Raw genomic sequence first — 17,507 nt, forward strand, 5'->3', positions numbered from 1 at the left:
AATTTATTCCAGGGTAACAATATCACAATAATAAGTCCTGCAAGCAGAACTATGTTTTCTTTAATCTGCTATAAGCTGTGTGCTCCGACTGAACACACACACACACACACACACTCTCTTGCTTACATACATTAACACGTAGGGACCGTGACACACCTACGCACACACAGCAAAATAGGGAAGGGAAGAATGGGGATGGGGGAGGGCAGGGGGGGGGGGGGGGGGGGGGGGGGGGGGGAGGGGGGGCGGCGTGGATTCCTCAGAACTGAGGTAGTTCACTTAGACGTCAACGCAAGTCAATTCAGCATCGCTCTCCCTACAAGTTAAACCAGGCGTTTGTGTGTGTGTGTGTGTGTGTGTGTGTGTGTGTGTGTGTGTGTGTGCGCTTGTATAAACACAGAGACCTTCCCGGTGATTCTCCTACATTTATGAGTGGTCTTTAATATTTTAATTTCAATTAAATACACACACACACGCACACACACACACACACACACACACGCACACGGCTGAGTAGAGTAAAGTAAAGATGAGTGTTTCTCAGCGTTCAGACGGAGCGTGTTGTGGGCGGCTCTGATCGAGCGCAGTCTGTTTACTTCACACTCTCCAGATGACCGGGAAATTGCTGGAGCTGTGTTTTTATTGGACGGCGCGTCTGGTGCCGTGTTGTTATTGGACGGGGGGGTCTGGATGGAGACTATCTATTGGTGGAGGCGGCCGGGCTGCAGCAGATAGGTCATTTCCTCAATGTGTTTACGCTGGCGGGGTCCCGTACTCCACGTCCTCGCCGTGTGAGAAGGTCATGGCGTGACTGAAGCATGTTTCTGTTGGCCGTTTGGGCCAGAACCATGTGAGTGAGTCAAGGGCTTCTTATATCCTCCTAACCCTGTGATGCTTTTGTGTGTGTGTGTGTGTGTGTGTGTGTGTGTGTGTGTGTGTGTGTGTGTGTGTGTGTGTGTGTGTGTGTGTGTGTGTGTGTGAATGCGTGTGTGTGGGTGGCTGTGTGCTCATGTGTGCGCTTGTGTGTGTGTGTTTGCACACGTGTGTGTGTGTGTGTGTGTGTGTGTGTGTGTGTGTGTGTGTGTGTGTGTGTGTGTGTGTGTGTGTGTGTGTGTGTGTGTGTGTGTGTGTGTGTGTGTGTGTGTGTGTTCGGCGTGTGTGTGTGTGCTTGGGTGTGTGCTCATGTGTGCGTGCATGTGTATGTCCGTGTGTGTGTGTATGCTTGTGCGTGTGCCTTTCTGTCTGTGTGTGTGTGTCTGTGTGTGTGTGTGTGTGTGTGTGTGTGTGTGTGTGTGTGTGTGTGTGTGTGTGTGTGTGTGTGTGTGTGTGTGTGTGTGTGTGTGTGTGCGTGGGTGTGTGCCTTTCTGTCTGTGTGTGTGTGTGTGTGTGTGTGTGTGTGTGTGTGTGTGTGTGCGTGTGCGTGGGCGTGTGCCTTTCTGTGTGTGCCTGCGTGCGCGTGCAGGAGGAGGAGCTGGAGCGCCTGGAGCGGGAGTTCTCCATCCAGTCCCAGATCACGGAGGCGGCGCGGCGGCTCGCCAGCGACCCGCACGTCAGCAGCAAGAAGCTGAAGAAGCAGAGGAAGACCTCGTACCTCAACGCGCTGAAGAAGCTCCAGGAGATCGAGAACTCCATCAACGAGCACCGCGTGCGCTCCGGGAAGAAGCCCACGCAGAGGGCCTCGCTCATCATCGAGGGTGGGTGACCCCTGACCCCCCCACTGTGATGTGTGTGTGTGTGTGTGTGTGTGTGTGTGTGTGTGTGTGTGTGTGTGTGTGTGTGTGTGTGTGTAGCCCGGGGCTCCACTGAAAACACTACGTTGTTTTGGCCGTATGCGTCACGCTGATCTCGAAGCCAGCGTTGCTACCGTAATGTACGCACTCGTTGCATGTCGTATTAAGTTAGAAGTTAAGTTACGGTACTTAGTTATGAAGCATCGTATCCTAGCTATCTTTTGTTGCGTACGGGAATGGGTTAGCCTAGCGATTGTAAGGGCTTTGCACTTGGTTCTATGAACATCCTTACTGTGCCGACAGCGATATATTTTTTAAGTCTTTGGGTCAAAAGTGTCTGCTAAATGCCCTAAATGTAAATATGAATGCTGCCTTGTGGCAGCAGGAGGTCTGTGGAGGTGTGTTCTACGACGCTGCTGTCATTTGATTCCTCTCACCTTCCTCGTTTCGTTGTGTCCGCCTCTCTCACCCGCAGAGGCCAACATCGGTTCTGAGGACAGCTCCCTGTCCGACGCCCTGGTCCTAGACGATGGTACGTGTCCGTCCGTCCGTCCCCCTCCTGGGAGAGTCTGTCCCGACACCCCCATCCCTCAGTTGGTCCCTGGTTGTTGCCTGCGGTCGTACCTCGGCACATCAACAAGGTGTCCGGGCTCAAACTGCCCCACCAGGCTCATTCAATCTGGCCCCCCTAATCACCCTCCTGTATAATTGGCTGACTCATTAAGCCCCTCCCTCTCCACCTCGAGCTGGTGTGTGTAATGAGCGTTCTGGCGCTGATTGGCTGCCCTGCGTCACCCCAGTGGGGGCTACACACTGGTGGGGGTTAGTGAGGGCCCCCCCCCCCCCCCCCCTTCACTGTAAAGCGCTTCGGGGACTTTATAAATCACGTCTTTCTGATCCACAACGAACGCCTGGAGCGGGAGCGAGCCGTCCGGTCTCCGGTCACAACCGGGCCTTACCCACCATCCTTCTCTGTTCGATTGACAGACGACTCCCAGGTGACGGGGACCCCCACCTTCTCCCCGGTGGCGTCCCCCCACAAGGGCCTCCCGCCGCGGCCGCCGCCCCATAGCCGGCCCCCGCCGCCCCAGTCCCTGGACGGCCTGCGCCACCTCCACTACACCCGCGTGGACTACGACCGCTCCCCCATCAAGCCCAAGATGTGGAGCGAGTCCTCGCTGGACGAGCCCTACGAGAAGGTCAAGAAGCGCTCGTCCCACGGCAGGTGAGGCCCAGGGGCGCCGAGGGGGGGGGGGGTACACACCACTGTGGCCCCGGAGCAGGGGTCACGCTGCTACACACACGCTGCTACACACACGCTGCTACACACACGCTGCTACACCACACTCTGCTACACACACGCTGTTCCCCTTCTTCAGTGTCATTCAGACAGCGCCCACAGACCATAGAGGAGTTTTTTTTAAATATTATTGAATTCTATATATTATATATGTAACAGTTATAGAAGTGAATGGTGGTGAATAGTCATTATTTTGTAAATGCTACACGTGAATACACTTTTCCCGCGGGATTTATTTATTTTATTAGCGTGACGAGACGAACGTCACGCGCATCCCGAGTTTGAGATCCCGATTATGGGACATTGCCCAATATCCCGAGATAGCGAACCAATCAAAATGCGCCATCTTAGAAGGTTCACGTGTAGCGTATACTAAATAGATATATACCATATAGATATAGATATAAGGCTTCATTATTGTTTTGTTGTTTTAACCATTGGTATCCTGCTAGGCGAAAAAACGAATAAAGACGATAAACGCTAAACAGTCGACCTAGCAGCTGCGGTCGCCGCCTCAGCGTTTAATATTGTTTTGTTGATTTGTCCGCCACGCGGTGTTTTGTGACTTCATCCATGATGCATTATTCACCCGGCCTCCTCCCTCCCCCCGTCCCCGTCCCCGCCCCCCCGGACCCTCGGACCCTCGGACCCCTAGCCACAGGCGCTTCCCCAGCCCGGGGGGCACAGAGCCAGGGGGCAGTGACTCCCTCCAGAGTAGCCCCGTCAGAAGCCTCCCCGGCTGGAGCTCCCAGTCCAGCATGCCCTCCACCCCCGACCTGAGAACCCGAGCGCCTCGCTACGTACACTCCACCAGGTCAGAGCCCCCCCCCCGGGAACCGCCCGGGGACACGCGGGACGCGGAGCCCGCCCGCCCGCCCCGTGCATGGACGCATGTGAGCCTGTCTGGCCCCGTGGGACGTGCGTGTCACTGCGTAGCTGCTGTGGGGCATCCTGGGAAAAGCCTTACGACGCGTTTGAGTCTTTAAAGATAGCTTAAAGGGGACATATCGTACCACCAGGTGTGAGTGGGATTAGCCGTTACAAGCCGTTTCGAAAATCTGCCCCTTCTGACATCACAAGTGGGCGTGTCCACCTAGATGTGTGCTGGATGGATCAGTCTACCAGCCCTACCCAGTGGACTGGAGTAAACGGTGCTCATCCATCCGTCACACATCTAGGTGGACACGCCCACTAGTGATGTCATATGGGGCAGATTTTCGAAACGACTTGTAACGGCTAATCACACTCACACCTGGTGGTATAATGTGTCCCCTTTAAAGATGAATGACAAAGTTCCTTATTGGAGGTTCATTTGGGTAAAGGTCTTTAATTCTGATCCATCGAGGCTGAGTAAAGACATTGAGAACATTAAGTTACGAACTATCAAACACATTCATTCATTCATTCATATTCTTTCATTCCATTTCATACTTTGAGCAGGATGTTTGTGCGATGTTAGAGTGAGATTCAATCATTCATGAACTGCCGGGCATGAGCGATGAGTGAAACACTGATCTGACCCGAAGTCTGACTGCTGCAGAAGTGCATTAAAGTGCAAGTGGAAATGACATTACAAGAAACAAAGGCATGAGGCAACATAAGCTATACAAAGGTCAATCCCTTTTAGGTTGCGTGTGTGTGTGTTTTTGTGCATGTGTGTGTGTGCGTGTGTGCGTGTGTGTAATGCACTGCATGTTAATATATAGCCTACATGCAATGTATTCTCAGTTGTAGCTCAGCTACACCACTTCCATACCTCAGTGATGTAATGTTTCCCTCCCTCCCTCCCTCCCTCCCTCCTCCCTCCCCCCCCCCCTCCTCCCCCCTCCCTCCCTCCCCCCCAGGTCTGTGGACATCAGCCCCACCCGTCTGCACAGCCTGGCCCAGCACTTTAGGAACCGCAGCTCCAGCCTGGAGTCCCAGGGCAAGCTGCTGGCGTCGGACCCCGGGGCCTCCCACCCCCGGCCCCCGGGGGGCGCTGTGACGGGCAGCCCCGACTTCTTCCTGGGCCCCGGCCGCTCCAACGGCTCGGACCCCCTGGACGACTGCTCGTCCTGCACCAGCCACAGCAGCTCCGAACACTACTACCCAGCGGGGGGCGGGCCCCTGGCCCCCGGGGGCAACCCCAACTACTCCACGCTGGGGGAGGACTCCCCCTCCAAGGCGCGGCAGCGCCAGCGCCAGCGCCACAGGTGGGCGCCGGCATGGCTATATTCTATTATATACATTATATCTATGTTATATATATTATATCTATATTACATATATTATATCTATATTCTATATATTATATCTATATTACATATATTATATCTATATTATATATATTATATATATATTATATATATTATATCTATATTATATATTATGTCTATATTCTATATATTATGTATATATTATATCTATATTATTTCTATATTCTATATATATTATATATATATTACATATATTATATCTATTCTATATATCATATCTATATTCTATGTATTATATCTATAATCTATATATTATATCTGCATTATATCTATATTCTATATATTATATCTATATTCTATATATCATATTTATATTCTATATATTATCTATATTATATATTATATATATATTATTACATTATATCTATATTCTATATATTATATCTATTCTAGGGCTGGGTGCTGCCAGGTTCGTCACGATTCAATTCAATTCCATTCTTTAGGTCTTCATTCGATTCGATATCGATATCGATTCAATATTGATCCAATTGCTTCGATATCGATTCAATAATACGTGCAGATGACAAAAATACCTAAATATTATTTAGAATGAACCATTTCATAACGAATTCACCATTTCATTGGGCTTTAACTTGCAAAAAGGGAATACACCATTGTATAGTATTGTTCCTGAGCTAAACTTGGTACGTAAAACCAGCAGACCTGAAGTTAGATAATTAGGACACCTGCAAAATGTCTATTGGAGTTGAAACCAAAAAAGTGCTGCGCAACCTACGCAACCTAATCATTACTACCTGCGGCAGTAATGATTATGCTGCCGCATTGTGCTGTGAATATTTTTTTAATAATGAAAGATATTTTTTTATTTTTTTCTCTTTATTTTTTTTCTTTTAAGTGTGCCTATCATTATGCTGCCCCGTGCCAGTGGTGGCACGCGCGCCTAGGGATGCCGACCCCTGGTCTACCGGCTTTAACTGTCCCTCCGTCCCACCCTCCAGGTCCGCGGGCCACCTGGGCTCCTCCAACTCCGGCTCCATGCCCAACCTGGCGGCCAAGAACGGCTGCGGCGGCGGCGGCGGCGGCGCGGGTGGCGGCGGCTCGGCCGGGGGTCACCACGGGGTCTACATGCACAGCCAGTCGCAGCCCTCCTCCCAGTACCGCATCAAGGAGTACCCGCTGTACGTGGAGGGCAGCCCCAACCCCGTGGTGGTGCGCAGCCTGGAGAGCGACCAGGAGGGCCACTACAGCGTCAAGGCCCAGTTCAAGACCTCCAGCTCCTACACGGCGGGGGGGCTGTACAAGGAGACGTGGGGGGCGGGCGACGACGGCGCCACCGAGGGCGGCGGCGGTCGACTCACGCCGTCCCGCTCGCAGATCGTACGGACTCCCTCGCTGGGGCGGGACGGGGCGGGCGGAGGGGGGACGGGAGCGCCGGGGGGCCGGGTGGCCGTGTCGGACGAGCTGCGCTGCTGGTACCAGCGGTCGTCGGGGAGCCTGAAGGAGAAGGGCCACTCGCACTCGGGGTCCAACGCGTCGGAGACGGGCTCGCAGCAAGGCACCCTGGGACACGGCCGCGGGAGCCGCGTGGGGACGCTGTCCAGGTGCTCGCCAGGTGAGCGCCTTCGCCGCCCCCCCGGTGCATGCTGGGAGTTCTGGGCCCTGACGGGCGATCCGTCACACATTAGGACATCGCCTTTGCATTTTCTGCATTTAGTCGTTTAGCTCTCGTCTTAAGGGACCCACACGGGAGGCTGGGAAACAGTGAGGCTGGTGTCACTCACTAACTGGTTATGGGTCAGGGCCCGGGTAGTAGACTAACCTACTAGTTTAACCCACTCCCCCCTGCCTTGGTACGTAAAACCAGCAGACCTGAAGTTAGATAATTAGGAGACCTGCAAAATGTCTATTGGAGTTGAAACCAAAAAAGTGCTGCGCAACCTAATTCAAAGAACAACTGTACCGAGTTCAGAGTGGCTATATTCATATTTTCCTTTGTACTAGTTAGGTAGTGCAAGCAGTTAGATGTATAGTAGTTACATCACGTTTCAAAATTCTGTATGCATACCCTAATACTAGTGGTTTCTAGGCCGCTAGAGTTAGTTAAAATACAGCTGATTAATATACAACAAAACAGACAATGTAATAGATGGAAGTAACTAAAGATGAAAGTAATCTAAAATCTGGTTATTGTTGGTATAACTATGGTATAAGTAGAAATAAACCAGCACGTAGTATCTTATTTGAAAAAATTGTAAAATGGTGGTTCTAAGGTTACTAGAGTTGCTATACCCAGTTTATTTGTCACTTAGTAATTGAATAAATCAGCCGAAACAATTAAAGTTGTAAAACTGTCGCGAGGTTTGTTATAAAGATAACAAACCTAGTTGTATGCACAAATTCAGTTTACTTGCTTACTATGGCAGGAATATATTGGCTGTATGTGCCACATTTGGGGAGACACATTCACACCCCAAGAAAAGTAGTGCCCCGTGTGAGGCTCGAACGACCTTCAGATTATGAGACTGACGCGCTGCCTACTGCGCCAACGAGGCCTGGCAGTGTGCTCTGTGGACTGTGATTTTTGGACCAATCAGAAAGGTCCAGCACTGCAAGCCCCAGCCCAGAGGTCCCTGACCCTTGGGGAAGTCCTAGGGACGCTTTTGGGGGTAGAGTACTGTCCCCAGAACTAATTTTAAACCCTGGTTAAAAAAGTTCCTGCAAAGATTCCTATTTCTGGGGTAAAGTTCCTGCGGTGGAAAGGCGGCTTAATCTAGTGAAGTTTGGTCTACTTACCGGGCTGAGGTCCTTAAAAGGCGCAGAAACGTAGTGTCATGAGCGAGACCTCCGTGAGAGGGATCTATCGGGCGTTGTGCTAGCTTGCTGACGCCAGATCTTTTGCCCGGAGGTTAGACTTTCCCCGCACCCCACGAAAAGCAGTGCCCCGTGTGAGGCTCGAACTCACGACCTTCAGATTATGAGACTGACGCGCTGCCTACTGCGCCAACGAGGCCTGTGGGTCCACTGTGATTTTTGGACCAATAATAAATCTCAAGCCCCAGCCCAAAGCTCCCGGAACCTTTTGGAATGTCCCAGGGACTTTTCTGGTGGGGTGAAATAATGTCCCCGGAACTTCTCCTAGACCCTTGTTCCTGTGGCGGACAGACACTTAGTTCCTGCAAAGGTTCCTGGTTCTGGTGTAAAGTTCCTGCGGTGGAAAAGCGGCTTAATCTGGTGAAGTTTGTCCTATTATCCTCTGGTAAATCAAAGGTGGGGATAATTAGTGTTGGGAGCGACACCTGTGTTAAGGCCTGGTCACGGATCCACGTTGACGACGCAAGGCAATGAACAGGCAGTCGCTTCGACGCAGTTGTGAACCTGTTTTGGTTCTGCGTCGGGTGTACGTCGGGTTACAATTTCTGGGAGGCGCACGTCCGGCCCTTGCGGTGGACGTAAGGAGGGTCCGCAAGGACGTCAGGGGTCCGTAACCCCCTGCCGTGCTTTGACGTACAACAATAACTAAAGCTTTAGTCCAGGGGTTCACAAAGTTTTGACAGCTGAGGGCCAAATTAGGAACCAAAAATTGGACTGAGGGCCGCCAAAGGATAAAGAAATTGGTTGGAAACGCCGTCAGCATCCCAGTGGTGAAAAAAACATTGGCACTGTGGACCTCTGGGAGTGAGGTCAAGTGAGGTCTAAATCACGAAACTGAGGTTCATCCTTTCAAAGTAATGTACAGTCGGATTAAAACTTACAAATGTAGAAGGATTTAATTGAAAGCTAGAGAGAGTCAACTTTTTTTTTCTTTCCTAATTTACATCTGTATGTCATGGCTGGCCGCCAGAAATGTTTCTGCGGGCCGCCATTGGCCCGCGGGTCGCACTTTGAGAACCAATGCTTTAGTCCCACTGCGACAGCATTGTGAGAAGGGAAAATCGGGTGTCGTCCTAGAATACTAATGCAGTAATCCATTGCCTGGAAGTTCAACATCCCCCCCCCTCACAAACAAAAAGCAGTGCCCCGTGTGAGGCTCGAACTCACGACCTTCAGATTATGAGACTGACGCGCTGCCTACTGCGCCAACGAGGCCTGGCAGTGTGCTCTGTGGACTCTGAGTTGTGGACCAATCAGAAAGGTCCAGCACTGCAAGCCCCAGCCCAGAGGTCCCTGACCCTTGGGGAAGTCCTAGGGACGCTTTTGGGGGTAGAGTACTGTCCCCAGAACTAATTTTAAACCCTGGTTAAAAAACACTTAGTTCCTGCAAAGATTCCTATTTCTGGGGTAAAGTTCCTGCGGTGGAAAGGCGGCTTAATCTAGTGAAGTTTGGTCTACTTACCGGGCTGAGGTCCTTAAAAGGCGCAGAAACGTAGTGTCATGAGCGAGACCTCCGTGAGAGGGATCTATCGGGCGTTGTGCTAGCTTGCTGACGCCAGATCTTTTGCCCGGAGGTTAGACTTACCCCACGCCAGGAATGTTTCTGCGAGCCGCCAATGGCCCGCGGGTCGCACTTTGAGAACCAATGCTTTAGTCCCACTGCGACAGCATTGTGAGAAGCGAAAATCAGGTGTCGTCCTAGAATACTAATGCGGTAATCTATTGCCTGGAAGTTCAACGCCCCCCCCCCCCCCCACAAAATGCAGTGCCCCGTGTGAGGCTCGAACTCACGACCTTCAGATTATGAGACTGACGCGCTGCCTACTGCGCCAACGAGGCCTGTGGAGGGGGAAACCCTCCAGTCTGAGTGTGTAACCTGATCCCTGAGCCACCCCCCCCCCCCCCCTCCCCCCGGGAGCTCTGTGTCACCATGACCACCACGCCCCAAACCTCAGTGTGAGCCGGAGTCGGAATGCCAAAGGAATCCGACCCGTGACCTCGACCTCTGGTGATTCTGGAGCTGGAATTAGACTGACTTTCTTGTAACTTCCACTGCCGCGTTGTTCAATACTTGATCCTGATTGGTTAAAAACTTTCCATGGGTGTGCATTTTTTTTTTTCAAAGACCCAGTTGACTTTTAAAAGTTCAATGGGCTGCAAATCCAAAATTAAAAACAACAGTAAAGCAGAACCATCGACCAGATGTTTCCTTGACAACGCAATTTTTTTTGGTCTCAAAGCAGCAATATGCTCACAGCATTAGTTACTTATGATGAGAGAAACGTATATATATTTGTTGGTTACTGTGGTAATGTGGTGGAATGAACTCTCTGAGGAGCCGGTTATTGGAGAGAAATGTACTCTGTCGTACTCTGTACTCTGTCGTGAAGCCCGGCAAACTGGGCTTCACCTCGGCCACATCAACGTTGTTCATTACTTGGGATGGCGAGTAGCAGCTACAGTTGGAGTTTAGGAAAGTGACGATAAAGCATCCAGTATCCGTCCGTGTATCTGTTGCTATTGGTTGTAAATCGTGAAGGTGAATCTGTTGTTTGGTTTCTGTGTTTCATGAAGTTTGGTGTGTTTCTCTCTCCGTAGCTGCCTCCCCACACAGTCAGAGGAGTATGACTCCCTCCAGTGAACTGGCGGCCACGCCCACTCCCCCTTGTAGCCCACAACACATTCTCAACTGGCAGAGCGGGTAAGACCCACACACTGACACACACACACACACACACACACACACACAAAACCAAACAAACACACCACACACATACAGATGCACACACACACACAAAACCAAATCAAACACACCACACACACATACAAATTCACACACACACAAAACCAAATCAAACACACCACACACACATGCACATTCACACACACACACAAAACCAAATCCAGCACACCACACACACATGCACATGCACACCCCCACACACATACGCAAACACACATACGTACACAAACAAACCAACCAATCCAAAAAAGCAAACAGCTTTGTGTCTGTCTGCGTCTGGTTCATGGCCCGTCTAGATGTGGAAACCTCCGCCTCAGTATCTATTTCATCTGTCTTCATACTTCTGGTTCCAAGGACTTTTAATTATCTTTACCAACTAAGCCCAAGGATTGGTTTTAATCTGGTCTTTGTTTATTTAAATTTTCTCTCAATCTTTTTCTCATATGTATAATAGGTTCATTCCTTTCGCCTATTTAATTACTTGCTTGTTCATCTGCACGCCTCTCTCTCTCTCTCTCTCTCTCTCTCTCTCTCTCTCTCTCTCTCTCTCTCTCTCTCTCTCTCTCTCTCTCTCTCTCTCCTCTCTTTTTATCTGTTAACTCCTCGGTCCTGCAAATATTTCTTCCTCCCAAATATTCCTAACCCTAATATTCCTCTCTCTCACACTTTATTCCTGTACTAACCTTTCTTCCGTTGTGTGTGTGTGTGTTCGTATGCATGTGTGTGTGTGTGTGTGTGTGTATGTGTGTGTCCTCTCTCCTGATTTAGAGTTACAGCTGAAAGCTCTCCTACTGACGACGCCAGTCAATCTCACACTCAACCCAGCTCTGATGCATAGAGGTACTGCCTAGGACGCCTCCCCAGACCTAGACGCACACTAAAGCACGATAACCTGGCGACACTCGAGACGCCGCAGCGTCACCACATCCGTAGCCACGAAGCGTTCCCACAGCCAACAAGGCAACCTTATGGCTGAGCTCCGCTGATCGTTAGCTTCCGAATGCTGGACTCTACTCGACTCTACTTCCGCTCGCGTATTTTGGGCACAGAATACTGATTGGTCAGAGAGAATGGTAAATAAAAACGTCCCCATGGCGTCATCGTTGCACATCGCGGGAAATCCTTCACCACGGCCCCTATTGGTCCTTTGTGTGTTGGCGATGACCTCACTGCAGCGTCATCACTGTGACGAACACGTCACTGAGAGGGTATTATCGGGCGGCACCATCTGCCGTTGAAAACCCGATACCAACAGCCAGTAGAGTGGCGAGCGGCGTAGAGACGAGTCGAGTTGAGCTGGTAATCGAAAAGAAAAAAAAACGCCATTCGACGACCTAGTTTAACCGGTTGCTTATTTGGCACGCCATTGTCCCCTCCAAAACAAAGGGCTGGAAATAGGAGGGCTCACTATTTGGCTCTCCCTGTCAGAAGGGGGGCTGTACTGGGGGGGGGGCTGCGGTCTCTCTACCCTGCATGCTCTCTGCTCTGTGCTCTGCTGGGCGCGGGCCTCTCTCCCGGTCACACGTCTCCGGCTCTCTGAACGCTCACCTCACCGGTCGCTCTGCCGAGCCCGCTCTGTGGAACGAACCCCAACACGCCGATGTTGGATCAGAGACGCTGTGTTTGACCCCTGACCTCAGGGCGGTCCGTCGTGCCTAAAGGTCTCTGTGTCCCCCCCCCCTCCCAGGTCCTTCGGCGACCGCTGCAGCCCGCTGGGCCCGGAGCTGGCCGAACCGCAGCCGTGGTACGGAACGGAGCAGGCCAAACCCGGGACCCTGGTCTGAGCCCCTCTGCTGTCCCCCCCCCCCCCCCATCACCGCCCCCCCACTGTCCATCACTGCTCCCATCGGCACCACCCGCTGGATGACCACGTCTTTAGAACCCCCCCCCCCCTCCCCCCCCTATCTCTCTCCCTCTCTCTCTCTCTCTCTCTCTCTCTCTCTCTCTGCTCGCTCTTCAGACGGCCGTACTGAGCAGGGGGGGGCTCCTGGGCTTCAGGGACTACTTCATGGGAGGGGGGGGGGGGGGGGGGGTGAGGGGGGGCAGATAGACAACCAGAGACACTCCGATCTTGAACTTTGACCCCAACCCAACCCCGAACTCCTTGTGCTTGGTGATCAGAAAGTGCGCCTTTCAACGAGGGCTGAACGTTAAGAGAGAGGAAACGCTTTCTGAGGGAAAAGGCTTCACGAGACACAACACACATATTCACAGACACACCCCCCCCGCTCACCCGGACCCCGTTTTCCAGCGGACCTTTGACCTTTGACCTTTGTCCTCTGAGCCTCGACCAGTGCTGCCCACAGGCAGAGGGACCCCTGCTGGAGTTGAGCCTCCGTCTTTCTACACACGTCCCGCCCCCATAGCTAGGTTTGGGTTCCCCGTTCAGTCTTTCTTTTTCTTTTTCTTTTCCGTTCCTCCGTGCTTTTCTTTACAATCTGTATGTTCGACATAACGATACGAAAAAACCAAGGTCGAGTTGCTCTGTTTCATGACGTCCCCCCGCCAACCAAAGATCCAGCAGACGGATGGACCCCACAGCAGCTCGGGGTACGCGGACAGACCCATCTGACTACCGGCCCACTGGAGGCTAACACGCTAACAGGATGACAACAACAACACGGCTAGCTTCTGTTTGGGGGCGGCTGGATGGCTTTGTGGGAAGGAGGGCTGTAGCAATAACACACATAGCAGTGCATGCAGTGCATGGGTGAGAAACAGGCTTTGGTACACGATGAAACACCCTTTGTGGCTCGGAGACGAAAGCCTGTTACTGCAGCGAAGGGTTTGGGCTGGCAGTAAACGCTCATTTGTGTGTGTGTGTGTGTGTGTGTGTGTGTGTGTGTGTGTGTGTGTGTGTGTGTGTGTGTGTGTGTGTGTGTGTGTGTGTGTGTGTGTGTGTGTGATTTAGGGCTGGGCGAATAATCAAATTTTGACCACGATTTTGATTTTAGCTTCAAACAATCACAAAATTAACATAATCACGTTTTTTTATGTTATATAGAAAGGGCAGAACAGCTGGATACATATCTGTATTTTATATTAGATTGGAACCTTTTCTTTTTGACCATTTTGTGTCATTTTTAAGGGGAAATTTCAAAGATCTCAGTTCCAAAGTTATTTGTGGAAGAGCCATGCTGAATAAATACAACATGTTTTCAAACTCAAAAATAATCGTTTGAATAATCGTGATTAGGATTTTTCCGATAATCGAGCAGCCCTAGTGTGAGTGTGTGTGTTTCAGTGGTTTGTGTATATTGTCTATGTTTTGTGTTTCTTGATCTGTTCAGGCATCTGGGATTCTGTGGAGAGGAGACATCATGGAAAACATCTCTTTCATTGTACTTAACAACTAAATAAAAAAAAGCAATTGACAGCCCCTTATACAAACATATATTAGTGTTAACAGAAATGTTAAGTCAGTCAATGAGTCGTGGAACGAGCCTGGTATTGCGATGCAGAGTGCAGTAGGCTCTTGAAAATCGGACTACACATTTGCCCCTCTGTCTGTAGGTCACTCTGTTGGTCCGTCTTTCCATTTGCTAGTCGTCCGTACACATCATCTGCAGGTCAGTGCAGTAAAACAGTCGGTTGATCCTGAAAGTCTAGGCCCGGTAAACTGTATAATCACAGTGCTCTGACCCAGACACACACACACACACACCCACACACAGTCTGACTAGCACGACACATGATTATAGTTGAAGCACATACTAATGTTGGCTTATCAGTGCCAAAAAAGGTTGGTGCTTCAAGCTTGTACTGTCATTAAGGATACAAACGTGCCCGTTGTGTAACTAAAACAAACAGTCTTATCATTACCTGGTATTAAACCCAAGTTTATTTGCGTACGGGAAACATTGGTTCTCCCTTTGGTTTTGAAGCACAAGACAAACACAGTTTTAGTGGTCAGGGAGGCATCTCTTAATGGGGTTGAACGCATTGCTGTGAGCTCCAACTTAGGCCTACGACTTAATTTAGTGTTGATGCAAATCCTGACCTCAAAGGGAATTAAGAGCACACTTAGTTTGAAAACGGCGCATGAAATCTGCCGAGCTCCCCTCAAACGAAAACATAATTTTGCATGGTTTCACCCACGAAAGATAGTGACTCATGCTTTATGGAAAAGCCTTTGCACCCATCCCTAAGATATATATTATGGTCTGCTTTCACCCGATTTCACAGCACTGACACAGGGAAGCCACCGGCCTGTTTGTTTCTCAACGTGTCCCACGTGTCATTGTTGTAAAGCGTGCGTCATCCTGTCCGTGTTCCTCGCCCCAGCGTGAGACGTTGGGACCAGACTCTGCATGGCTGGTTCTGTTTGACTTGTCCCGCAAGTACTCTGTGAGATGACTTAGGTAGTTAGTAAAAAAAAGAAAAAGGAATGAAGCCCCCCCCCAAAATGGATCGCTGCGACCCCCCACCCCCCCCCCCCCCAAGGCCCGGCCCGGCCCACCCTCTCGCAGCCCCCCCGCCTCAGAGCCGCAGCACCCATGCATCCAGCCCCCCCCCCCCCGTAGAGACCACTGTCTGCCATGAACCCGTGCATGTCCTGCCAGGCAAGCTAGAGATAAGCTCCGCCCCCTCCTCTGCCCCCGCCCCCACCCAGCCCCGCCCTCTAAAAGTTATCCAGCATCTGCCTTCTCTGCTCCACAACGAGCGCGTCTTTATACACTATTCGAACCTTGACCTTTGTCCTTGTGGTGAACTCTGACCTCTGAGCTCAACGTGATGAAGTGTGATGTACTGTCCCTCCCTTTAGGTCTAAACATGCCATACTTTCTGTACTTTATAGCGACATATGAGGGTGTTTTTTTTATATATATATATATATATATATATATAGTCTGAGAAAAGGATAAAACTAACTTTTATCAGTCTTTTTCCGTATGTATGGAGGGACGCCGTACGGTTTTGTGGGGGTTTTTAACATTCACCACTGTTTTAACAATACCCCATTTTATACGAAACCAGTATTGTTTGTTTGATTTCTGACATCGTAACAACCCTTTCAGGTGCTACAAAATGACCAGTTACTGCTAAGTCACGTAGGAGTTAGACTACCCTTCAATGTAAACTATAGATTCCAAACCAGATGTGCAGAACCAAGCTTATTTTAACTTACAGTTTAATAGTAGAAGACTTATTCTACCAAACAATAGAGCATGTAACCAGATTTGATCACTTCTGTTGAACTGTAACCAGACATCAATGGTGTTGTAGGTTTAAAAAAATGTGGAATTGACAAAAAAAATAACTAAATTCCACAGTTAATTTATTCATTTTTTCTATTAAGAATTTGTATAGTAACTTTACATTTTTCAAAACTGTGTTGTTGGCAACTGATAATGAATTTTCCAGATGAGAAGACTTGGTGGTTCTTGAGATTATGAAAATAAATTATTGCTGAATGTTCTCAATATGACAGATGTAATTATTTTCTGTGTGTGTGCGTGTGTGTTTGTCTCAGGGGTGTGTGTGCACCGCTGGTCACTTGAGTAATCCTGCTCTCCAGGTGATCCTGCGTCATTCGTCGTCACTTCGACCAACCCCCTTCGCTCGTTACTCATTACTGACTCATTCTTTGAAATGCTAACGTTATCTGGCTAGCATTGTCTGGCTCGCTTTATCCCGGCTCTGAGTCAGTGAAGCCAGATCCCAAATCAAAGGAGGCTCCCAGAGCACTCCCTCTCAGCGTCGACACGCTCAACCACACATCGTCTCACACAGGCCAGCGTTCGCATTACAAATGGTTCACAAGGGATTCCCACACCCACCTAAAGACTATCCTTTACACACACAACCCTGCATCTCAAAAGAGAATGATTTGATTCTATTAAAACCATTAATGAGTTGAGAAAAAAAGGCATATACATGCAACAGACTGTGTGTGTGCTTTTGTTTGTGTGTGTGGGTTGTGTATCTGTATTTGTATGTCTGTGTTGTGTGTGGATGTATTTGTGTGTGTGTGTGTTTGTGTGTGGATGTATTTGTATGTGTGTGTGTGTATGTGTGTGTGAGTGTAAGGATGTTATGTGTGTGGGTGCATGTATTATTATTTATGTGTATGTGGTGTGTGCGCGTGTGTGTGTATGCATTTATGTGTGTGTGTTTGTGTGGATGTATTTATGTGTGTGTGTGTGTGGGGGGGGGGGGGTAGTGTGCGTAGTGGGAGACCTCTGAAGAGACCTCTGAACATTCTATCATGAAGTGTGTATGCAAGAAGTGATTTGTGAACTCCAGAAACACAAAGATGCTGCTCGATTGAGTAAGAGATCGACTCTTCCCCTGGCCCCTCCTTCATTTCCTCTGCCTCATACATTTTGCTAGCGGACCTCTCTCTCTCTCTCTCTCCTCTCTCTCTCTCTCTCTCTCTCTCTCTCTCTCTCTCTCTCTCTCTCTCTCTCTCTCTCTCTCTCTCTCTCTCTCTCTCTCTCTCTCTCTCTCTCTCTCTCTCTCTCTCTCTCTCTCTCTCTCCCCCCCCCTCTCTCTCTCTCCCCCCCTCTCTCTCTCTCTCGCTCTCTCTCTCTCGCTCTCCCTCTCTCCCTCTCTCTCTCGCTCTCCCTCTCGCTCTCCCTCTCTCTCTCCCTCTCTCGCTCTCCCTCTCTCCCTCCCTCCCTCCCTCCCCACAGTGTTCCCGTAGC

General features: G+C 50.0%; 2 protein-coding genes and 3 non-coding genes across 5 annotated transcripts in view; 1 reads left to right on the forward strand and 4 right to left on the reverse strand.

Moving 5' to 3' along the window:
- dusp8a (dual specificity phosphatase 8a) overlaps positions 1-804 on the reverse strand; it is a 5,135-nt gene extending 4,331 nt beyond the window's left edge. Inside the window, 1 exon segment of the mRNA XM_060061546.1 lies at positions 758-804. Coding sequence (XP_059917529.1) covers positions 758-804 — 47 coding nt within the window.
- frmd4a (FERM domain containing 4A) lies at positions 803-16,278 on the forward strand. The gene is made up of 9 exons (XM_060061547.1): positions 803-807; positions 1,399-1,694; positions 2,206-2,262; positions 2,718-2,955; positions 3,686-3,844; positions 4,875-5,222; positions 6,245-6,858; positions 10,716-10,818; positions 12,548-16,278. The coding sequence occupies exons 1-9, from the start codon at positions 803-805 to the stop codon at positions 12,642-12,644; spliced, it is 1,917 nt and encodes a 638-aa protein (XP_059917530.1). The 3' UTR covers positions 12,645-16,278.
- Positions 8,184-8,256, reverse strand: trnam-cau (transfer RNA methionine (anticodon CAU)). Its single transcript has one exon. It is a non-coding gene; the product is annotated as a tRNA-Met (tRNA).
- Positions 9,260-9,332, reverse strand: trnam-cau (transfer RNA methionine (anticodon CAU)). Its single transcript has one exon. It is a non-coding gene; the product is annotated as a tRNA-Met (tRNA).
- On the reverse strand, positions 9,884-9,956 carry trnam-cau (transfer RNA methionine (anticodon CAU)). The gene has a single exon. It is a non-coding gene; the product is annotated as a tRNA-Met (tRNA).
- Positions 16,279-17,507: the final 1,229 nt, after the last annotated feature.

This window comes from Gadus macrocephalus, chromosome 9 (assembly GCF_031168955.1).
Source record: "Gadus macrocephalus chromosome 9, ASM3116895v1".
In the NCBI taxonomy this organism is placed as follows: Eukaryota; Metazoa; Chordata; class Actinopteri; order Gadiformes; family Gadidae; genus Gadus; species Gadus macrocephalus.

Bases quoted from the DNA above. Each gene is read 5' to 3' on its own strand.
- frmd4a (XM_060061547.1), top strand. The intron at 2,263-2,717 runs GTACGTGTCCGT...TTCGATTGACAG, and splicing joins CGCCCTGGTCCTAGACGATG to ACGACTCCCAGGTGACGGGG. The intron at 3,845-4,874 runs GTCAGAGCCCCC...CCTCCCCCCCAG, and splicing joins CGCTACGTACACTCCACCAG to GTCTGTGGACATCAGCCCCA.